Source organism: Camelus bactrianus, chromosome 33, assembly GCF_048773025.1.
Source record: "Camelus bactrianus isolate YW-2024 breed Bactrian camel chromosome 33, ASM4877302v1, whole genome shotgun sequence".
In the NCBI taxonomy this organism is placed as follows: Eukaryota; Metazoa; Chordata; class Mammalia; order Artiodactyla; family Camelidae; genus Camelus; species Camelus bactrianus.
Genome location: NC_133571.1, coordinates 19271021 through 19294447, shown reverse-complemented (window position 1 = coordinate 19294447; position 23427 = coordinate 19271021). Strand labels below are relative to the sequence as shown.

Below are 23427 nucleotides of genomic sequence, written 5' to 3'. Positions count from 1 at the left end.
GTTACAGGGACATTTAGGGCACGGGGCCTGGAGGATGGGATGCTGAAGGTCACAGAGAAGCTGAGTCCTAGCTCAGATCAGACCCAAGGAGGCTGTGGCACCAGGATGGAAATGCCATGTCCCTGTGGTGTTGCGTGTTTGGGCCGCTGGTCTGAGACGGGGAGGAGGCTAAGGCGGCTCCCTCCGAGTTTCCCAACGTCCTCCCTCAGCTAGGTTTCAGTTTCCTTGCGAGCTCCCTGCTGCCAAGTAGTCTGTCTCCTATCAAAGCCCCCGAGGCTCTGAGCCCCAGCAGGAACCAAACCACAGACCCACGTCTGCAGGGCCTCTGTGTCTGGACCCAGATCAGGGCCTTAGGGAGGGGCTGAGCTAAGGTCCAGAAATCAGCCTAGGTGCCTTTATCTCAGCCCAGGAAGCTGCCCACGGACAGCCTCACCTATTTCCCCTCTGCTAGAAGCCAAATCCAGCTTGGTGTTCCCTCAGCCACCCCCTCTGCTGGCCCCGCTAGCCAGCCCCTCTCATCTCTTCCCTTTCCTCCCCGCCCCTCCACAAGAGTCACGGCAACCCCAGAGTGGGGGCAATGCTACTCGGACCCCACAGCCGTCTGCCCCGGGCAGAACCCTGACTTGGGAAGCCTTCTTGCCTTTCCTACGTGTCCCCAGGACACCACCAATAAATTGGCACTGCAGGGCTAAAAATAACAGCATCTGATCGCGCCTCCATATATCCATGGCAACCAGGCTGCAGCCTTTTCCTGCCGGCTCCGGTGTCTGACACGCAGCTCAGGAGCCAGGCCCCGGTGAAATCAGCAGCCTCCCCCGCTGCCCGCTCCCGGAGGGCACTGGGAGTCGTGCTGGCCCGTGACCGCGGGCTGCAGACCCTCAGACTCACACAAGGCTCCCGGTGTCCCCATGCTTGAAGCTTTTAAACGAGCATCCTCGTTTCTGGGGAAAACATTGTGGATAAAGGAGAGACTGACATTCCGTTGTCACTGCAGAATTTCAGGCATTTCTCAATAGATTCAAAGCAGTTTCCCAAGGAAGGAACACACGCCTCAGAGGGATATTCCTCTTGGATGGGACACCGAGGCCTGAGCCCCAGTGTCTGTCCAGGGTTTAATGTGCACCCTCCAGGGTCCATCTCTCCAACCCCTTCCTCAGCCTCCAACCCTTCCGGTACAAGCTCCCCTAGGCTACCAGGAAGAGAAACACTCAGGAGATTAGAGTGAAGCAAGGAAGCTGTTTGCTTGTTTCTGCTGAATGAGGGTCATCTCGCCCTGAGGCAGGGGGATGGATTGAGTGGCCCAGAGGGGAACCTGCCGGCCTCACACCGGAGTGGACTTGGGAGTGGACTTGTCTGTAGCTGTACCAGATGGAGGGATGGTAAAGCCCTTTGGGCAGGGCCTGGACGAGGCTGAAGGGATCGACCTATGAAAGGATCCAGAATGAGATGAGGTTCTCATCAAAACACATCCCAGCCGGTGGATGACTGCTGGCCGCTGCCCTCTGGGGAATAAACTGGCACAGATCTGAACTGATTTGGCTCAAACCTGGGATCTGCAGGGAGTGGGAGATGGACAGACCATATTACTGCTGCCCTCTGGTTCCCCCAACCCCATCTACCCTTATCCTGATTTCCGTTTTCTTTCGAGAAGACTTTTAAAAAAGAATGTATTTGCCTGATTGCTTTTAGAACAGCTAAGAACCCCCCAGGGAAATCCTAGCTCCTGGGAAGTGAAGGGGAAAAGGTTTTATGGTATCATCACTTTCAGCCTAGCAGCAAAACAGAGCCCCATCCAAGTTCCTAAAGCATCAAGCCTTCCTGGCTTTGGGTCAAAGAGAGGAACTCTTAAAGCCCTCTGAGGGTGGAAGCCCTATCTTGAGGGTCCCCCACACCTGCCTCACCCAGCTCCAAGCCATGTGACAGCCTTAACTCAATAGGAGTCACCTGAGTGTCTCCCAGTACCTTTTTCCCCTTGGCTGAGAGCTACTCATAGAAATGCAAATCTGTTTTAATTAAACTGGCTAATAAACAGCAATTATGTTTGCAGTGATTTTTGTTTTGTTCCCAGCATAAATCTGCCTGTCCTCCAGGTCCCTTGCTCTAGCTCCCTTTCCTGTTTCCTGCCACCTAAGCCCCCAGTTTTACCCCAGGGATCAGGAAGGGGGCACAAGGGTCTCTACCTCTAGACCCCTTGCTTCAACCGCCCAGCCCAGCCAGGAACCAGCGGCTCCTCCACCCGCCCTCACTGCCAGGTGGGCATCACGCAGGAGAGACTTGGGTTAGATAACAGGCAGAACTGGACAGGGAGCCCTGCTGGATTCCTGGTGGGCCCTCCGGGCTGTCCAACGCCGTAGATGAGCCAGGTGTTCCCAGAGACATCCATAAACATGACAGACACACGCACCCAAGCCTGGGCTGGGTGGGATAAAGTCGGGGTCAGCTTTGGAGACATGGTCCCACCTGGGTGTCCGCATATGTATGTGCAGGCAGGCCAGGGATGAGCTAAGGCATCTCCTGAGACACCTGTGAGATGAAGGCCCCCAGTGTGCCCAGCCCAGTCCATCTAGGCAGGGTGATTCCCCACCAGGTGGAAGAACATCTTTTATTTCTCTTCCTGTCCGGTTTGCCAGGCCTGCCAAGGATGCCAGTTTGTAGGGCAAACGTGCCCTCTACTGGAAATATGATGGAATAGTTTGAAATTGAACTGCCGGCTCCCACAGAGGTGACAATAAGGTAGCAGAGGTGACATTAAATGCTTCCTGACATTTCCCCAACTCCCTTCTCAGGCTTACCACCTCCTTCCTAAAGCGTTCCCCACCTGCCAGGTAGGTTATTCTCTCCCCTCTAAAATCGGTTAGCGCTTCGTCTACACAGCTCACCTCACCACCTTTTATTAGTTATTTACGTCTCTGGGTGTCGGACTTAGAAGTGCTTACTCAGATCCCTTGAGAGGTTTATGACAGAAGGCCTCGTTTATCTCTGAGTCCCCTGCTCGCCCATCACCTTGCAGGTATAGGCCTTCAGTAAATGTTTGCTGAATGAGTTAAAGAAGGTATAAACTTCTGAATCTGCCAAGAGGGGCCCAGCCAGGGCCTCTGATGAGCCGTTGTCTCCCCAACAGGACCCCCCATCATCTCCAGCACGCAGACCCAGCATGCCCTGCACGGGGAGAAAGGCCAGATCAAGTGCTTCATCCGGAGCACGCCGCCACCCGACCGCATTGTGAGTGCTCCAGGGAGGGCAGGGGGGCGAGGGCCACGGCAAGTGCGTTGGGCAGCCTGGCGGTTCATCTCTGCCCGCAGCTGTGCGACCCCCAGGCTGGTCAGTGACACCTCTGCGTTGCCTTTCCTCGGTGGGGAAAATTATTCCTGCCTTGTGTCTCTTGGAAAGGCATCATGAAGACGAAAATCACAGGCAGCCTCCTGTCTCCGGGCAGGCTGTGCTCCTTGCCTGCAGGTGTGTTTGACTCCACTCTGGCCCTCAGCTGTGCACCAACGTGAACCGTTCCAACCACATTCTGCATCCTGGAGGCAGATGGGCCAGTGAGGGCAGCAGAAGGAAACAATAAACAATGTGTTCCCTCTCCTGGGTCCAAGGCCAGCCTTCGGCCAAATCGTGGACAAGGTGCAGTTTGCAGTTGGCAAAGCCCTTTCTGCACCTCCCGGAGCCCTCTATCGGCCTCCTCTGCTTTGATGTCCACAGAGAACGCTGCCCCGTTTATTGAGTTTTCCCTCTAAAGACATCCCTCCATTCTCCCTCCCGTCTTCAAAACCCTCATCCCCGCAGGGCAGCCCAGGCTGCCTGCAGTACTCAAACCTGGTCCCCTCACTGCCCGCCCGGGTATTTGCGTTTGTAAAAGCAAGGGTCCTCCATCCAAGTCCAGCTGAAACTGGTGGAAACCAGGGCACGGAAACCGAGGGAGGCAAGCATCTCCCAGCACTGTGGGGGTGGGGGGTGGGATGTTGTTAGTGAGACTCAGTGCCCAGGCAGTCCTCCCAGAAGACTGCCCCCGGGTCAAGTTCACAGGGCTTGGCAGCGCCAAGGAGGGCGTGGGGGCATACGCCCAACAAATCCGATGTCACCCTGAAGTTAAGATGTTGTAAGAGCATCATTGTGTTAACACCCTTCCTCAGACGTTCGGTTCATTCACTGTCTGAGTCACACAAAAATGGCAAGAATTCACGCGTAGAACTAGTACCTACGCCTCCCCGTTCCCTTCGCTCCTCAATTTTTTTTTAATTGTAAGTGTAACACGTGCCTGTTGTAGAATCCCACTCACTCCTGAGCGTGTTCACACAGTCTCCCTCTTCACGGAGATGGAACTCGAGGCAAGCGGTTCTCAACTGGGGCGGCCCTGCCCCCGGGGGACATTTGGCAATGCCTGGAGACACTGCAGCATGCAGCCCAACATCCTATAGACCCAGGACAGTCCCGCACAACCAAGAATGGTCGGGTCCGGGAAGCGGCTCCCGGCTCAGCCACCCCCACCTCCCGCAGCATGGGCCGTGTTGCCCAGATCCCACAAACACTGCAGCCAGGGTGGGGTTGGGCGCTTACTGTGCACGGGAAACGGCCCTGAGGAAGGTTAAACGGTCATCCTTGTAAACCAAGATAAAGAGTCTCACAAATGCAACCCTGGGAACATACGTTTGTACAAACAGACCAGACTCAGTCACTCTGGGGCTGGCCTTCCACTCTGCCTGTCAGGGGTGCCTGCTGATGGAGGGGCCCCCACCGCTGCCCCAGAGTCCCCTGCTTGCCTGGGAAAATGTTCCAGGACAGAGACACATAAGGCACCTGGTTGACAAAAATACCCTCCAAGGTGGCCCAGCCTGTGTGTATGCTGTGTGTTGTGATGAGTGTGGACCTGTGTGTCCACGTGTTGGCGCCGTGTTGGGGGCGGGGCTGTACTAGTGCTGTGATGTGTGCGTGTACTGTGCTGTGTGCATACGTGCCATGATGTGTGCATGTACCTTTCTGTACACATGCGGGTGACCTGTGGCAGTGAGCATGACCATGAGCCAGGCAGCGCCCACCCCGGAGCAGGGAGGTGGCCCGGTGGACCTGGCAGGGTGGCTCTGTCGGGATGTCCTCCTAATTCTTCGCACCCGGACAGGCCTGGTCCTGGAAGGAGAACGTGCTGGAGTCGGGGACGTCTGGGCGCTACACGGTGGAGACAGTCAGCACCGAGGAGGGCGTCATCTCCACACTGACCATCAGCAACATCGTGCGGGCCGACTTCCAAACCATCTACAACTGCACCGCCTGGAACAGCTTTGGCTCCGACACGGAGATCATCAGGCTCAAGGAGCAAGGTGGGGCCGCCGGCCTCTCCCCGCCGAGGGCAGCACCCCAGGCCAGGTTCTCCAGGGTCCTCAGGGGAAAGAGCGCCTACAGGGTACAGGCGGGTCAGGGCCCTTCCCCACCCGCCTGCAGCCTGGGCTGGTCAGCGGGAGTGGCCCTCCTCAGCCCAGCTCCCCCGAGGCCAGGGCCACTGGCCTGCACCAGGAAGCCAGCGGGGAGGAGAGCTGCTCAGGTGGCGGCCCCTTGGGCAATCGACCCAGATTCCAAGGAAAGGCGACCACAGAGGGGGCCGAGCTAATGGCCAGGATGAGCTGCCCCACATTTCCTAAAGGCCCTGCTTCTGGCCCTCAGTAGTTCAGGGGTGGGATCCCTGAGGAGCGCCCCTCACCGGCGACGCACCAGACAGATTTTGGGGAACCTGGCCCAGCCCATTAAGATAACAAGCCAGTCCAGTTTCCCAAAAGTCCCCCGAGGGTGCCTGTGCTAAGCTAGGAGGTAGCACCTGAGCTGTCCAGTCGGACTGTCTGCAGCTCCCTGGGAGACACAGGAGACCCAGGGACCACTGTGCACTGACAACGGAGACACCAACCAGAAGGGCAGCGCTGGGCAGAGGGGCTCAGGGCTGCCAGCCGGGTGGGAGGGAGGAGGTGGCAGGAGGAAGGCTCACCCTGCTGTGACCCCGTGTGCAGACCGCCCAGCTCCTGGTCAAAGGAGATGCTAAGAACTCTAGTCTTGGCTCCGAGTTCTCAGCCTAGACCAGAGGGCTGAGAGCCTTGCAGAGGAATAGAGGGGGCTCCGGAGAAGCTCAGCAGCCAGCCAGCAGCGCACTGCATCCTGAGATGGGCTGCAGATCTAGCCCCTCTGCCAGCAGGGGTTAAGTCCAGGCAGACAGGCCGACCCAGGGGGACGCAGCCCTGGCAGTCTCTGACTCTCTCCAAGATGAAGGCCCACCCACAGGCCATCAGGCCCTGGAAGAGATTCTGGGCTGAGCAGGTGGTCTAAGCTGGGCCGCTGGGACCTCAGTGCTACCCTGTGGATCACGCATTGCTCCCAACACCTCTTCCCTAAAAGGTGCTGCTTTGCATAATGCTTTGCACATAATTTGCATAATATCATCCACACATCATCCCAACCCTCCCGGTCCCCTGTTGCTTGCCCTCCGTGTCTCCCCCTCAGCTCCCCCACTCCCATGCCCTCCGCTTAGTGCTCTCACCCCAACCTCCTCAGAACCCCGCCCACACTCAGCTGTGACCTCTCTCGGGTCCCACCCCTCTGGAGTCTCTAAGTCAGTCTGAACGAACTCCAAGTTCAGTTTGGCTAGCCTGGATCTGTGGGGCGTCCCAGAGACGTGATGCAGGAAGGAGCCCCCGCCCCAGCCCCTCCAGATGGCCACCCCTCGGTCCCACCCCACCCTGGCCAGCCAGGTCCTGGCTGTGGACGCTTCCTTTATTTCCAAACAGGTTCGGAAATGAAGTCGGGAGCCGGGCTGGAAGCAGGTAGGAAGGAGACATGAGAAGCCCCCGGGATGGGGGAAGGGACTGCTGGGCTAGTGGGGGAGGGAGCCCAAAATGGGGGTAGGGAGGCCGGTGTAGGCCACTAACTTCTCTGCCCACCCCCCATCTTGAGGGTTTAGTACAGTCAGAGAAGCAGGGAGAGGGTCCCCAACCAGCACGGGTCTAGGGACCCCAGAGACCTGTCTCGCCGCCCGCAGGCTCCTCACAGCCCAGGACACTGGCTCCTGCCCCACCTTTCTCCCATCCCTTCTATTCTGAAGCCCTGGCTCCTCCCCTCTGGGGTCAGCTCGCCCTGCCTGATTCCTCCTGCTTCTCAACATCACCACCAGCGTGGCCATCGCTTCGAGGACACCAGGGCCGCCCAGCCCTGCTGTGGCCTGCGCCATGCATGCTAACCCCATGCTTTGTGCTGGCCAGCTCCACCCCCCAACCCCCGCTCCTGCATTCCCCATGGAGTTGTCATTTCACCACCAGCCTGAGGCCTCCGGGCAGAGCCTCTCTCCCCAGGCACCTGGCAGCAAAGGGGTGACCAGGCTCCCTGAGTCAAGTTGCTGTATCTTGGGACATCACGGGAGACAGGTGCCCCCACCCTTCAGGCAGAAACCCAGAAAAGAGAATCAGGACATCGCAGGCCAGACCCTTGTTCCCATCACGCCGGCCCAGAAGGAGCTGGGGCCAGTCATCAAGCCCCCTCCCCTTTGGGTGCACGTCCCCTTTAAGAGCACCGATCTGAGCACAGGTAAACTCACAGAGGTGACAGTGTCAACTCCTGCAGTGTTCTCCCTGATGCCCCCCAGAGCCCTTCCTGGTGCTGAGCTGGTGCCACCCTCTGTCTGCACCTCACCTGTCTGCACACTCATATGGGCTCACACTCGTCTCAGCTCCCTGACACCTTCCTTGGTGGCTGAGACTCCTCGTACCCAACCCACCTCCTCAGATGGAGAGGAGGCTGAGCCGGAGGGCAGCCCCTTCCTCCACTCCCTCTCAGGGACGTCCGAGGGGAGCTCTGTCGGGAGAGGGGCAGCCTGCACAGGTGACCCAGGCAAGGAGCAAACACACACAGGGAGGCTGCAGAGGGGTGCCACCCCTGGGCCCCTGGGCCCCTGCCCCTGCAGGACTCCCTCTGCCCCACCCACCCACTCAGGGCAGTTCTTCAGATAAGATGGTGCCCCACCACCACTCCCCTCAGCTGTTGACAACTTAAGGAAATCTGGCTTCACAGGATGCCGGAGTCAGAAGACGCCTCAGATGCCACTTCCTGGTACTCGGGTTTCACAGGTGAAACACTGTGGCCCTGTGAAGGAACGTTCCACTGTCATCCTCTGGCTCTGAGCTCAGCTGAGAAAAGACCTAACTTTTTCCAAGGAAAATTCCTAGGAGTCTATAGGAGAAACCAAATCCAACTCACATTAATAAAATTCTAAAGCATAGAACCAGTGAGCTTCCACAACAGCTTTCCTTTCCTGATGGAGCTGAAGCCTAGAGACAGACTCACCTCGCAGTCAGAGCAAGCTCGCGGGCTGGCTGAGGCCAAGCACCTCTTCTCACTCCTGACTGTTGACACCAGCCCAGACACCTCCCATTTTCAGCCGTACCCACCTGCTCCCCCATCATCCCCCCTGCTGTCCTACGGGGTCCCAGCCGCCGGTAGACAGATGGTGAATGCACAGTGTGCAGGTCCTGGGCTGGAAGGAAAGTCCCCAGTGTGACTGCCAACACTGCCAACCATGGGGCAGCCCCTCCTCCCGGGGAGGGGCCCCCTCGTCCCAGCAGTGTCTCTCTGTGGGGCTCTACCTCTCTTCCTCTTTCTAAAGAAAACCACAGTGACAGGCCAGAGGCTAACCCGCAGCCCGAGACAAATACCTGGACATGCCCCATCACCCACACCGAGAACACGGCGTGGCGGGGTGGGGCGGGGCCTCGGAAAGGGCCTTGCTCCCCTTGCGTTTGCCACAGGCCCCCTTCCCACACAGACGCTGGAGCAAAGGCTTGGCTAGGCCTGGGCGCCAGGCTCAGTGCCAGCCTTCACCTGCATTCACTCATCTAAGCTCCAAGCACCCCATTTTACAGATAAGAAAAGAGAGGTAAAGTGCATTGCTCAGAAGACAGCCTGGCACCTGGGCTGTGCAGAGCACGTGAGACTTGGAGGATGCCATGTGATGCAGTGCACGGAGCTGGGCAAGATGAAGGGGGCGGATAAGGGCAGACCTGGACTTATGCTGGCTTTACTGCAGCTATGTGTCCTTAACCAAGTCACTTGATTTCTCTGGACTTCAGGGTTTCCATCCATCAGCGGGAGGCTTAGACTCTGAGCCCTAAGCTCTTCCTGCCCCTGCGTTTTCTACTTTTATTCCCCTGTGCACTATTCAGGGTCCCACATCATGTGCTCGGGCCCCCTACGCAGCCACAGAAGTGTCAGGACTGTCTGGAAAGCACCCACCACAGCCCAGCCCAATGTCACCCTCTCCACCCTGTCTCTACTTGGCTAGGGCAGGAGGCAGACTACAGACACTCAGCAGCCTGAAGGTTTGCCTGGCTGGGGTGGGGGGTGCAGGGATTCCTGCCCAGAGGACTGGCCTAGGGGGAGCAGGACTGGGCATCGCTCCTTAAAGAGGTGGGGCAGCTGTGGTCCACACCCCCAGCCCCGGCCCCGGCCCAAGACCTGGCCTCTGGCAGCTACTGCCTGTGATGTCCAGGCCCCGGGGAGAGGCTGCCTCAGACCTGAAAACTCTCTAACAGCTGGTTGTCGGTGTCCACCCTCTCAGCACATGGGGAAGGGAAGAGAAGGGAAAAGCAAACGAATAAATAGCAGCAGTGACCATGGTCAATTTTCAAAGAAAAGCCAGGACTCCTGACTCCGCAGCCACTGCAGGACGGAACGCTCCTGGTTTAATCCCACCGAGAGCTAAACTGTACCAGCCAAGCCTCTCACCTCCGGCATCCCCATCCCCTCCCCCTGTCTGCTTGCCTCCTCTCCCCCCAGCACCATTCCCGTCCCCCAGTTCCCCTGCCCTCTCCTCCACCCCGAGCCCCGCCCGAGCTGACCCCTGTTGGACTCCTGCCCAGGCCTCCGCGGCCTTTCCCGGGAGCACCCATGCGCTGCGGTCCGGCCCCAGCTTGGCAGGGGCCGTGCCCAAGGGAACTGTGAGATCCGGGGGGACAGTGGGCTGTCCCAGCTCCCTCCTCAGTGCACCCGCTTCTCTCCCACAGAGTCTGTGCCGATGGCCGTCATCATCGGGGTGGCTGTAGGAGCCGGCGTGGCCTTCCTCGTCCTTCTGGCAACCATCGTGGCCTTCTGCTGTGCCCGCTCCCAGAGAAGTACGGGAGGGAGACCCGGGAGCTCAGGGAGGGGGACAGAGAAAAAGGCCAGGCTTAGACTGCCCCGGAGAGCAAGTAAGCAGGAGTGCCACGAGCAGGGGCCCTACCGGTGCTGCGAGCTGCTGGGGCAGGGATGGGGTCTGATGGAGCTTTTTACGTGCAGTGCTTTGCGCAGCAGCTGGTACAGAGTGGGCACTTGGACTGATGCTGAGCTGGACAGAGGTGAACTACACCTGGCAGGGCCGTCAGCTAGCACCTTGGATTGAGCACATACGGCATGCTCAGTCCATCGGGAAATGCGGAGAAGCCCCGGGGGACGGGAGGGGGGTGATCTTTGCCCTCCAAGATCTGCTAGTCTAACCAGAAAAGCAGGTCACCCACACACATGAAAAAGAAAAAAAAAAAAATTCAAGGAATTGCTTTGTGCAGACTTTTAAAGGTCTTTAGTCATTAGCAATAAAGTTCTGGTGTTTATGCTCTCTTGAATCCTGTGTGCCCGGAGCTTCCATCCTGGGCACAGCTCTGAAGTTATGTGTGACAGACGGATATGTGGAAGGGTAAAATGGGATGGTGGAAACAATGCAGATAGAGTCTTCTGGTCCTACTTCTTCTACCCCGTGACCCCGGGCAAGCCACAACTGTTCCAGGCCTCAGTTTCCTCCCGGGTAATAGCAAGGGGGTGGATGACGTAGTTTTAGGGCCCCACCCAGCTCTAACATCTACGAGCATAAGGCACAAAAGGAATAATCAGGGTGAGCCTGCCCCTCGTCCACTTGGCAGCCTTTACGTGTTGGCAGAAAACTGCCTGTATCCACCACCCAAACTGAGCAGCCTTGCTCTCTTGACTGCCCCCAGTGATGCCATCTCAGGCCCTCCCTCGCCACCCTCTCAGCGGACAGCATAGGGGAGCATATTTTAGCAAGAATTTTTTAACGGAGCTCCCCAGGTATAAGTCAGCTTCCTCCCCCAGAAACTGTAAGCTCTCCATCATGGAAGGGTTGACACCATCACGGAAGCTGGACCACCATGTGCAAGGACGTGTCTGCTCTGGGCGGGAGGTTGATCATGGGATCTCGAGGTCCTTTCTAACAGTCAGATGTGTGATTCTCTGAACAGAGAGATCAGAGCCTGGTGAAGTAGGTCAGGGAAGACTTTTAGAAGATGAGAAGTTAGTAGGATGACAAAGTGGGCAAATGGATGAGAATGACCTCCCAAGCCATGGGAGGAGCAGTGAGAGGCTGAGGGGGGTGCAACCAGGAGCCAACAGAGAAAGCGCTCTGAGGCCCCAACAGCCCACAGCACGTCCAGACAGCTGTTCTCTTTTGGAGGGGGCAGCATGAACTGCGGAGTTCAGGGGCTGGAGGGTAAATTCGAAGGGTGGGGGAGCTTGACATCTCAGGTCCTAATGCCTGTGATGACAACTGAATCTGTTGTCTACACTTTCCTATTTTATGTCCAGATCTCAAAGGTGTTGTGTCAGCCAAGAATGATATCCGAGTCGAGATTGTCCACAAGGAGCCTGCCTCTGGCCGGGAGGCTGAGGAACACCCCACCATCAAGCAGCTGATGGTGAGAATGCGGTCTGCTCCCCATCCCGCCCCAACCTCTGTGCCCTGAAGCTCCCAGGACCAGGGGCTTCCGGATGCTCTAATGCCCCTGAGAAGCAAAGCTTCAGTTGAGACATGCTCCCTCCTCCCCCTCCCATAATAAGCCAGGGACCTACAGGCAGACCTAGGAGACATCGTAGGTTTGGCTCCAGGCCCTCACAATAAAGCGAGTCACAGGAGTTTGGGGGGTCTCCCAGTACATACCAAAGTTATGTTTATCTATCCTATAGTCTGTTAAGTGTGCAATAATAGCATTATGTCTTTTAAAAATGTACATACCTTAATGAAAAAGTACTTAATTGCTAAAAAATGCTAACCATCCTCTGAGCCTTCAGCAAGTCGTCGCAGTGAACATCAGAGGTCACGGATCACAGATCACCGAAACAAATATGATAATAATGAAAAACTAAAAATTTGTGAGAATTACCAAAATGTGGCCCAGAGACACGAAGTGAGCAAATGCTGTTGGAAAAAGGGCACCGACAGACTTGCTCGAGGCAGGGTTACCACACACCTTGAATCTGTAAAAAAATGAAATATTTGTAAAGCACAGTAAAACTAAGTATGTTTGTATTCTCAGCCAACAAAGGCTTATTGTGTGTCTACTGTATTGTGCTTGGGGTTCTAGGAGATCAAAGGTATCTAAGACGCAGTCCTGGCTTTCTATGGGGAGGGGAGACGGGCATAAATTGCTGTAATATGCTGTGATATAACGTGTAATTCTACACACACACACACACACACACACAGAGCTGTTACAGTATCAGGTCCCTCCCCTGCTCCCCCGACTCCCCAAGAAGTCTGCGGTGGGCACAGGTTCCTCTTCGGGGACTAGACTGCCTGTCAGAAGCAAACTCATGACTTTTCCAGCCACCCCAAGGCCACTCCTCCTCCTCCCATTCCCCACTCATGCACCATCACCCACCCACCTGTCCAAGCAGAATCCTGGAAAACCCTGGCACATACTGTGTCACGGTTGTGACACACTGGAGTAGCAGCAGCAATCAAGTAGGTAAAGAGCCTGAGCCTCCCTGTGCGTCAGTCTCCTTGTCGAGCACGTGGGACGAAGGTCAGGGTACGCGAGGCAGGGGTGAGGGCTGAGTGAGTCAAGCCCGGAAGAGGCTGGAGCCCTCCCCCCCCCCCCCAACACGGTGAGCGCTCAGGGGATGGTAGCTGTTGGCGCTGCTGTGAAATCACCTGTTTCCTTATCTGTCTCCACTAGATGGTGAGCAAGCTGCCTTCTCCATCCCCGCGTCCCCACAGCCTTCACACAGCCCCTGGCAGATTCTCCCCAACACTTGGTGGATTGAACTGACCTTTTCTCTGCTGCTCTTTTTCTATCCCGTTGATTTTCAGATCCTGTCAATTCTGCTTCAAAACGTTTCAAATCTGTGCCCCTGCCTGTCCTCCACGGTTACTCCTCAGTTTGGGCCTCTTCGAGGCTCCCCCAGTCTATGGCAGCACCCTCCTATGTGGTCTCTCATTCTCGCCTTTCACCACGTTCCTCAGTCCACGCCACAGAGTCCCACAAAGGGTCCTTCTAAGATGCAGATCTGGTCCTGTTACTGCCCTGGTCCTGTTAAAATTCCCCAGTGGCTCCAGGTCTGCTGGAGAGCCCCACCGCCGAGCGTGTCCTCGGGCCCTTCCTCAGGAGGCGGCTGCCAGTCTGTCTGGCTCCACCTTCATGCCAAAGGCACCCAGCCCTCCAACACCCCAAAGAACTTGCAGTCCCCAGCCTTTGAGTCTTCCATGTCTCGAAGGCTTTGCGTTGCTGTTCTCTCTAGCTGTGGGTCTTGTCTGTCAAATTTCACATTCTCCTATGAGAAACAGCTTGAATGTCACCTCCTCTGTAATTTTCCAGGCTTGTCCCTCAATAGCTGGCAGAGCTGGGAACTTTCTGCACCACCATGCCCCCCACAAACACTTTGCATGCTCCTCTTTCATGGCGCTGTCGCCTGAAAGAAAATGCACAACCTAAAAGTTGAGAATTGTGTTTTATTTGACGGAGTTTCTGAGGACTCAAGCCCAGGAGCTGGCCTCTCAGATGGCTCTAAGACTGCTCTGGAGAGGCAGGGGAGGAGCCAGGATACCTAGGAATTTTTGCAACAAATACCAGGTAGTCAGAACTTTAAAAGATGACTGTTAATTAAAGAAAACAAGACATCTCAAGTTAAGGAACTTAGCACTTTTCTGTGTATGGGAAGGTGCAAAAGTCTGGGCTCATTGAAATCATTCCTTTGATATGCACCTAGCTCTCTAGGGCCAGTGTCTTCTTTCCCATCCCGAGGGCCCTCAGGGCACACTGCTGGGGGTGTGTGCAGAGGCCAGGCTGCCTGCTCGTCTCCATCCTGAGTTCCCCGATCACCATCTGGGCGGTAGTAGTGGCTGATGACTTGATGGCTGCAGCCGCCTTTGTTTACTGATATGGCTGGAAATTTTTTTTTCCTTCACAGTGCATTGCTCTAATTATGTGTTAGCCTCTCCAATTATCCCAGAGTTCTTCAAGGGCAAACGTCACGTTCCCCAGTTGTTGAATGTCTACCCCCTCCAGGCCTAACTTAGTGCCTGACACAGCAGAACATTCCATCTTACTAGGGAGGGAACCACAGCCCAGACCTGGGCAGAAATGGGCGTCTCCGTAGATGAGCTTTACCTAGTCTGGTGTGGAAGTACCCAGCCTGTCCTTCGTCTCCAGGGGACCTTGCATTCCCTCCCACTGGGACGTTCTGACCCCCTCAGACTGTCTCCACAACACCCCCCAGTCCAAACCCACAGGAAAGAGTGGGGGTCACTCAGGAGTTGGTTCAGAGTGGGGATAACCCTGGCAGAGAACCCCTTTAGGGCTCCCCTTGGGGAGACCTTTGTTCCCTCGCTCCCTTCACCCCCGGCCCTATACGGCCCCAACTTGGAGGTGAGTCAGGCTTAGAAGCTGAATCTGGTGGGAAAGAAGAATTCAATCCAGATAGAGCCACAGCATTTACTAGGAAATGGAAAAAAGCAGCATTAGCAGGGAGGTGACAGGGTGCAAGTACTTTGGCCAATTCTGCTAGGCTCCAACAAGAGATCGGGGAAATGAGTCATGACGGAGAAGACACGTCCCGGTGCCCGGAGTGGATGGGAGCCTGGCCTAGATCATGTCATGTGCAGAAGGGCTACGTGGAAGGACATTCTGTGCCATAGGACAAGCATGGCTCCAGCTGTTCGGATTAATTAACAAACCCACTGTGTGCCAGGTCTGCTCTGTTTTCATTTTCAGAAAGTCATTCAGAGCTGTGTCACCTGCTTCATTCATCTGACATCAACCTAACACTGGTGACAGTCCTACTGCACACCGGACGCTGGCAGATCAAAGAATTAATAAAACATGGTTAACTATGATTCCACTCCAAAAGCATTTTGGTCGCTGACCACGATCTGTAAGGCACTGTACCTGGTGTGCTGGGGGCCCCAAGAGAAACAAGAAGCCATCCTTGTCCTCAGGCTCTTTTTGGCTTCTGTTAAGGAAAATATGAGTAATGGAAATCATTGCTGTGAGTAACAGGTGAGGTCTTAGCTGCCAGCACCTCACAGGTAGTTATTCCTTCTCAAGACCTTCATGAAGCTTATCACCGGTGAGGAACTGCCCTGCAGAGCCCAAGCCCTGCCCAGAGGGTCTGTCCTTATTTATCCACAGGTCCAGCTCCCTGATGAACACAAATGTTTCTTCTTTTTTCTTAATAGAAGAAGTGGCAAAAGTGTTTTTTCTTTTTTTTTTTTCAATTTTGTTATTTTAACTGAAGTATAGTTGACTTACAATGTGAGCTTCAGGTGTACAGTAAAGCGATGCAGTTACATGTATATGTACATAGAGATGTATTTTTCCTATTCTTGTCCATTATATGTTATTACAAGAAATTGAATATAGTTCCCCATGCTATACAGTATGTCCTTGTTCTTTATCTATTTTATGGATAGTAGTGTGTATCTGTTAACCCCCAAACTTCTCCTAATTTATCCCTTGTCTGCCGTTTCCCCTATGGTAACCATGGTTTGTTTGCTATGTCTGAACACAAGTGTTTCTTAATGTATCTTAATTTACTCTGCTTGACTGCCCCGAGCACAATGCCTGGCCTGAAAGTCAGTAAATGCTCTCCGAATTGAATTAAATCAAAGTGCGGTCTCTGGGAGTGATAACCCTACCCCAATGGAAGAACGTAGGTCTTAGAGACCTGGCCGTCACCCACCTCCCTCTCCGTCTGAATCTCTCAGGAGGGTTGGGGGTGGGGTGGGGGTCCAAGAACAACAGTGAGGTCTGGAATCTCCTCCTGACTCTTGTCACCTGTCTCCAGAGGCCAGGCAGGGAGGGGTGGAAGGGAGGCAGAGATGGCAAGCTTCTTTTGAGCACCTTTCTTCAGCTTTTCCTGGGGGGACGTGGACGGTCAGCCCACCTCCTATCCCCTGAGCAGCCACTTTTGGGTTATAGATGGACCGGGGTGAATTCCAACAAGACTCAGTCCTGAAGCAGCTGGAGGTGCTCAAGGAAGAGGAGAAGGAGTTTCAGAATCTGAAGGTAAGAAGGTTATGACACAGCTCTCATGACTCCAGCCCCAGATCCAGGCAAACAATGGCAGCAAAGAGAAGAGAAAGGCCAGAGGTCACCCTGGGGACAGGCGCCTGTCCTCTCCCTAAGGGTGGACACCCTCCCCGCTGCAAAGGCACCTGCTCTTTCTCCCCAACACTGCGGCAAGAGTTAAGGCTGAGGCCTCACAATTTTCCCCTCCCACAACTCCTCACCACTAACTTTTTAAATGAAGTTTTCATGTTCCAGACAGAAACAAAAACCAATGAAATCCTGGCGCTCAAATGGGTTTGAGCTGCCGTGACTTACCAAAGCGTACTTGCCAGGACCCATCCTGCCTCCTTCCCCTAGTGCTCCCCCTTCCTGCTGCCACTTGAATATCTGCCAGACAGCTCTGCTCCAAGCCCCCCCCAGGCCAAGCCTCCCCCGCCATCCATCCCCTTCCTCCCTCCCCTTGTAGGGAGGGCCTGGCTCAGCCAAGAGCCCCCCGCCTTGCTCAGAGCCGGTGGCCTGACGCTGCTCTCCCTCCGGCCCCCCCAGGACCCCACCAACGGCTACTACAGCGTCAACACCTTCAAGGAGCATCACTCGACCCCCACCATCTCGCTGTCCAGCTGCCAGCCGGACCTGCGGCCCGCGGGCAAGCAGCGAGTGCCCACGGGCATGTCCTTCACCAACATCTACAGCACGCTGAGCGGCCAGGGCCGCCTCTACGACTACGGGCAGAGGTTCGTGCTGGGCGTGGGCAGCTCGTCCATCGAGCTCTGCGAGCGGGAGTTCCAGCGGGGCTCCCTGAGCGACAGCAGCTCCTTCCTGGACACACAGTGCGACAGCAGCGTCAGCAGCAGCGGCAAGCAGGACGGCTACGTGCAGTTCGACAAGGCGAGCAAGGCCTCGGCCTCCTCCTCCCACCACTCCCAGTCGTCCTCCCAGAACTCCGACCCCAGCCGGCCCCTGCAGCGGCGGATGCAGACTCATGTCTGAGGCCGCCGGACCGTGGGCGGGGAGGCCCGCGGGGGCTGCAGCCCATGCTGGCTCTGCAGACATGGTGGGTCCTCGGCAGAGGACCCCACAACCAGCCGCCTCCAGGACAGCTCCGAAGGCCTCGGCCACCACCCTCCTCCGCAGCCCCCACCAAGCACAAGCGCGGACCGGGCCGCAGTGTGTCCCGGGCGTGAGGATGGGGCCATGGTCGGAGGACGCAGCTGAGCGCCTCGTGCCCGTGCTGCACGCCCCGGCCCCCGGCCCTCTCCTGGAGGCCCCTCCTCAGCCTGCCCCACCAACAGGCACTAGAGGCAGCTGTAACTCTGCTTTAACGGAACTGCTCCAGGCTCCCGATGAGCTCTACCCCTTGCTGAACCACAAGCCCTTCCCCTGTGCCTGTGCTCCTAGACAGCCCTGGGGAGCCGGGGGTCAAGCGCTCCCCGCCCCGAGCTGCCCCAGAGAACCCAGCGCCCCTGCTGCTCACAGCCCAGACCCTGGAGGCTGAGAAGCCAGAGCGGCCCCGGCCACCACGCTGGCCCGGAGCCCACCCCCAATCTGTTTGGTGTTTTGTGTCCATACTCTTGCAGTTTTGTCCTTGGACTGGATGCCTCTGGACTCTGAGGTGGGACTGGCCCAAGTGGAGACTGGTGTCTGGGACGGGAGGGGGGGGGAGTGTGACACCCAGGGGCCCCTCGCCAGGCTGGGATCCAGAGCCTCCCCACCCACCCACCCCTGCTTCGTGTACCCCGCTCCTCTCCTCGGCACATTCGGAGTCAATATAAGGAGGGTGAGAGCTTCTCTGGTCAGGGTTTTTGAAACAGCCACTGGAAGGAGTGTGTCCCGGGAGACGTAGGGTCTGAGGGGACTGGACGGCAGGTCTTTAAGATGCTGAGACCTGCCTTCTCCGCTGAGCCTGGATTCACACAAGGAACCGTGGTCCTGTCTTCGGTAATGCTCCCGGGGCAGGCGAGACAGCAGACCTGCACCTCACTCCTCCCCGCCACTGGAGAATAAATGTTTGGGGCCATTACTCCAACAGATCCACTCTGATCTTTTGTTCCTGCAGAGCCCCAGGAAGAACCCAAGGGCTCAGAGTACGCTTTGGGAACCCAGGGTTCCTTGCCCTGCTCTGATTCAGCTTTCCTCGATCATGAAGGCGGCTGGTAGCCCTGGCTTTCATGGCAATAGAGCCTCCAGGTAGACTCTTGTCCTGGTGGACGTGCCCAGCCCAGAGGGACACACCAACCGCCTGACTCATGCCAAACACAGCTCAGAGGCAAAGGGCTCAGACTGCACATTCGAAGTGCCCTCCTAGGCCTTTCTCTCAGCAATATTCTGCAAGGGTAGCTCCCTCCACTGGGGGTTCAAGGGAGGTGGCCCTCTTCAAAGAGCCTGTCACCAACCACCCCAACACTCTAATGTGAGATTCAAATAATGCTCTAAGAATGGCCGCATTTTGGTGGGAGCCTTGATGTGGCGCGGGCAGACGGTCTGGTGGATAAACAGGGCCGAGTAAGACTGCTAGCTCAGGAAGCAGGATTCCCAGGGAACTTTGGAGAAGCCACACTGTCCTGGACGTTGGAGGTTCCTCCTAAGTTTTCCACCCATCTCCTCCACCTTCCCCGGCAGCCCTTACCCATCAAGAGAACCTTCATCGCAGAAGGCTGTGTCTCATTCATACATTGATTCCTTGGACAACCCCACCCCACAGATTCTATACATAGCCTTCCCAGTGCCTCCAGCCAGAGGATTTTTCTGCTTCCATCATATTTTCTATTGCTTCAAAACCCTCCATTCCCTAGATATCTTCCTTTGCAGCCTCCAAGCCCGAGGGAGTAGAAATTGATAAGAAATACATGTGTACACCCCACCCCCACGTCCCGCTCCTGGTAACGTTCCCCGTGCAGCACTGGTGCCCCGTGTGCTGCAGCTTCATCCTGACAAGCCATCTTCCTTCCTGTCATGTTTTGCCTTTGCCAACAAGCAATAAGGATCTAAGAGCAGATGCAAAGGCCTTGGTGTGCTAGAGTAAGGAAGAGGATGACCTAAGGGATGTGTCCATTTATTTCTCCTGGTCTCCCCAGCTTGGAGGTGGGGGGGAAATCTACCTCCTACTCCTCACCACAGCCTACCTTGCCCCTGGGCCCCTGCCACACACACACACAGCTCTCATAATAGGATGGAGGTACCCTTTCTTTCTTGGGACCCAAAGTTCTGGCACAGAATAACCAGGGGAACAGGAAGAAATCCCATCTCCCAGAGAACAGAACTCTCTTCTCCCTCGGGAGCCTCAGACACTCGCAGGGCGAGAGTATGGACATTGTGGAAGATGGGCAGAGAGCACAGGGGCAGTGCAGTCAGGACTCGGCTACCCGGTGTCCACCCCTGAGCCCCCTCCACAGCACAAACACAGCAAAGGATTGCCGAAGGGGTAGGAGACCGCAAGCGAGGCCCTGGCGAAAGAGGAGAGCACAGACGGGGGAAAGTGGCAGGCTCTGGGGGCTTCTGGAATGTTGAGACATTGAGAAGGAGCCTGGACAGCACCGTGTGCACCCCTCAACCCCTCAGTTGTCTCCAGCAACACTAACTTCTCATGCAGGAATAAGGTGAAAAAAAGCTGGTAAAGGGAAGTGTTTTAAAAAAAAATGAAGGCAGTGGGAAGCCCTGAAGTCCCCTGTAGGTGATTTCAAATTAACTGAAATGGGTCCTTCACATTTGTAATCTTACTTCATTCTCACAATTCTACAAAGCATTACCATTGTACAGACGAGGGAATGAGGCTTAAAGAAGCCAAAAGACCAGCCCAAGGTCACAGAGCTAACAAGTGACAAGCAAGAGATTTAAACACACGTGATTTCCCCTGTGAAATGCTTCCGTCCTACAGTGCGAGCCCAGGCCAGTTTCATCCTAGGACATGATGAAAACGGCCAACGAAAACGGACTCACTCAGGGGCAGGCTGAGCAAGGGCCAGCTGCAGCTCCAGCGGGAGGGCAGGACTGGCACCCTCCCCCGCCAGTCCCCAGATGACCTGGAAAGACCACAGCTCCCTGGGAAAGCTCGTCTGTGTATCAAATCACCCCCAGCCCTCCCAAGGCCAGGATCCAGTTTTCTGATAGCTTTGCAGTTCGTTATTGGCTCCAAGTCACTGGATGGGGGCCCAGTTTCTAACTCTCAGGCTCTCTATCGGCCTGGAAAGATCAGGGTTACTTCCACCACGTCTTCAACTTTCATGGCACAGGAAGCGGTCTCACACTGAGCACTAGCACACCGCATCAAACCCGCCTCCGATGCACTGGAAACCAGCGCTGTAAAGGAGCAGGCCTTGAAGCTGCCTTCGAGCTTCTGGAGTAGGAAAGTCTGGGGGAAACAACAGCAAATGTGATGCAGCCCTTTGGGGATTTCTCAGGACGGGAGAAAAAGAGCTCGCAGCAACTCCAGTTCTCACTCCCTGCATGGAGAGGCACACACAGCGCGAGGTGTTTTCTGTGATGGGGTCAGAACTGAAATCACAAGGCACATGCTCCACCAGTCCCATCAGCCCTTCCCAGGTGTGGTGAGCGGTCTATGACGGTGCCAGCAAAGAAGGACGAGGGGGGGCCCTGTGATTAGTTTCTTCTCTAGGAAGTTGCCCTAGAAAACACACTCTTTATTAAAATAAAAGTATAAATATTTAAATAAAAACGATCCTAATTTGTATATAGATTTTTATTTACAATACCACTTTGGGTGTCTGTTTAAAGAAACATGAACATTCAGACATAATGACATCTCAACCAAGTCTTACATTTTATTTCCCCTTTAAAAAAGCCTTTTAGAAGCCTCTTATGGACGTTGTTTTTAGATGTAACCACACACCAGCTATTTGCAGCTTCAGCAGCAAAACCACGAGCGTTCTCTGAGAGTCACTGATAAAACCTTCCCTCGCTCTGACAGTTCCTTCTCATACCCAGTAAGGCTCCGATCTTTTCCCCAACCCCCAATGTTTCCATCTTCCTAACTAGGTCACAAACTGGGGGAAATGAGAAAATTCCAAGCTACTCTTCTTTCTGAAAATAAGGATTTGTTTTCCTGGATGAATACATTCGTGATGCAGGGAGAGGACCATCTGCCCTTTCCCTCTCTAACTGCCATTCTTCCTGGGTCCGTCTCCCGCTCCTCTCGAATGGTGAAGTCTTGGGCATACACTGAAAGCTTTCATGACTAAGGCCCTGCGGTTTCACTCCCACCACCGCCCTCATCTTTAAAAGGCCTTTTGTGAACACATGCCATTCACAAGATGCATCGTTGCGTCGTGGTCGGCATCCCTGGTACCCATATCCGCCTGCCGCGCCGTGTTCCCAGAACTCCTCTCTGAGACAGTCCGCTCCACCCACCCGCAGGGCTGGGACGGCCTCAACCCCTGGGCCGAAAGTCTCCCTTGAGATCACTGCTCAGGGAGCCCAGCCATGCAAGGGGATCCTCTTCCCTCCTGTGGCCCTAGGACATATCTTGGGATGCTGAGAGCATTCCCATAATGATCCCCTATAGCTGTCTCCTTTGTGGTAAATGTGAGTTGTTCAATGTTCAAAGACAAGGTAAAGGAAGTCTCAGGAAACAGATCTTCTGTGAGAGAATCAGGTTCTTATTCAATGGACCCTCTCTGAAATCTACTCCCCATTATGCAAGAGGGTAGGCACAACTCAGGATAGGAGCTGAATATAGGGGTTCATCCCTGAAAGTCACCCTCAATTAGGCAAAGACAGGTTCAAGTGGACTAAGTTGGAGATACCATCTTGACCACCTTCGTAAAGAAATTAAAGGGCCAGGGCCTTGCTGCCCAAGGACACAGTGGGCACTGCACTTGGGAGAAATACGCAGTGAAGAAGGCATTCGAGATCAAGGGATACAGATGAGGATTCAGGAATTCTACAGCAGGATTTTCAGATAAAATTTCCTACCTGACTTTATTTAAAAGTTTTTCGGGGAAGGAGGGTGTAGCTCAAGTGGTAGAGCACATGCTTACCATGCATGAGGTCCTGGGTTGGGACCTCCATTAAAAAAAATAAATAAACCTAATTACCTCCCCCTGCCAAAAAAACAAAACAAAAACAAAAAGCATCCATTCATTTATCTGGCTGAGGGTCTAGCTCAGTGGTCAAGTGTGTGCTTAGCATGCACGAAGTCCTGGGTTCAATCCCCAGTACCTCCGTTAAAAATAAATAAACCTAATCCCCCCCCCCAACAACAACAACAAAAAAAACAGCAACAATAGAAAAAAAAAAAAGTTTCTCTAGCTCTCTTGCCATGCAGGGCCACGAGTCGAACAGAAATCTACAGAGAAAAAGAACCAAACGGGAGAGGATCTCCCCACCAAACTGTAACTTGTTCTCTGATATTTTTCCTCAGGAGAGAAACAGATTTTTAAGCAAGTGAAGACACTCCTTAAGTGTTTAGGTTGGTGGTGTACGTAAATAGAGTTTTAGGAAACCTCAGAATAATAGACAGTTCTGGAACAGCTTTGTTCAGTAATTCCAACTTCGATCCCCTGGGGTGATTTCTCTCATTCCCTCCGCCAACTCCACCCTCCCAGTCACACAAGATTCTTGAGGAAGCAGTGTCTCTGTCGAGGGGTGTAGTTCTTTAAACTGTTGGTCTTGCCTGGGAACTGAAATCTGGCTCCCAAAGTTCATTCTTCCCTAAAAACCTTTGTCATATCCCTCTGTGCTAACTCCTAGACAGGACTGTGGTCTCCTCAACCTGCTCCCAACCCCTGCAATCCCTTCACTTGAAGAGGTGAAGCCCTCCGATACATTTGGGCTCCCCCCAAATCTGACATCTAACGAGACCCAAGGTTCATCTCCCCGCCTTACTTCTCGGGTCCTCAGAACTCAACAAGAAGAGAAAGGAAACAGGAAAACAGGCTATAACTACCGACATACATACATACATAGATTCCTCCTTAAACTTTTAAGTTGGAAAGATTTCCTGGAACCACATCTGGTACAAAACCATGGAAATGCTCAAAACTAACAAATAGTTTTCTGAAGCTATAATTAAGACATCAAAAAGATCAGATGGTTTAGGGGAGAGCGTACCAACTCTGAGGATGTACTTCTCAACCTTCGTTTAGGAACCTATCCCGGTAGGCTGCGTGCCCTGGAA

General features: G+C 54.8%; 1 protein-coding gene across 2 annotated transcripts in view; it reads left to right on the top strand.

The window, feature by feature from the left end:
* Positions 1-21137, top strand: part of KIRREL3 (kirre like nephrin family adhesion molecule 3) — a 494261-nt gene extending 473124 nt beyond the window's left edge. The window contains exons 12-18 of one of the 2 annotated variants that reach the window (XM_045521700.2): positions 3122-3222; positions 5117-5315; positions 6765-6800; positions 10029-10136; positions 11596-11705; positions 16206-16292; positions 16842-21137. In XM_045521700.2, coding sequence (XP_045377656.1) covers positions 3122-3222; positions 5117-5315; positions 6765-6800; positions 10029-10136; positions 11596-11705; positions 16206-16292; positions 16842-17285 — 1085 coding nt within the window. In that variant the 3' untranslated portion in view covers positions 17286-21137. The remainder of the gene's footprint in view (positions 1-3121; positions 3223-5116; positions 5316-6764; positions 6801-10028; positions 10137-11595; positions 11706-16205; positions 16293-16841) is intronic. The other variant, XM_010961692.3, reaches the window with a different exon arrangement.
* The last annotated feature ends 2290 nt before the right edge of the window (positions 21138-23427 follow it).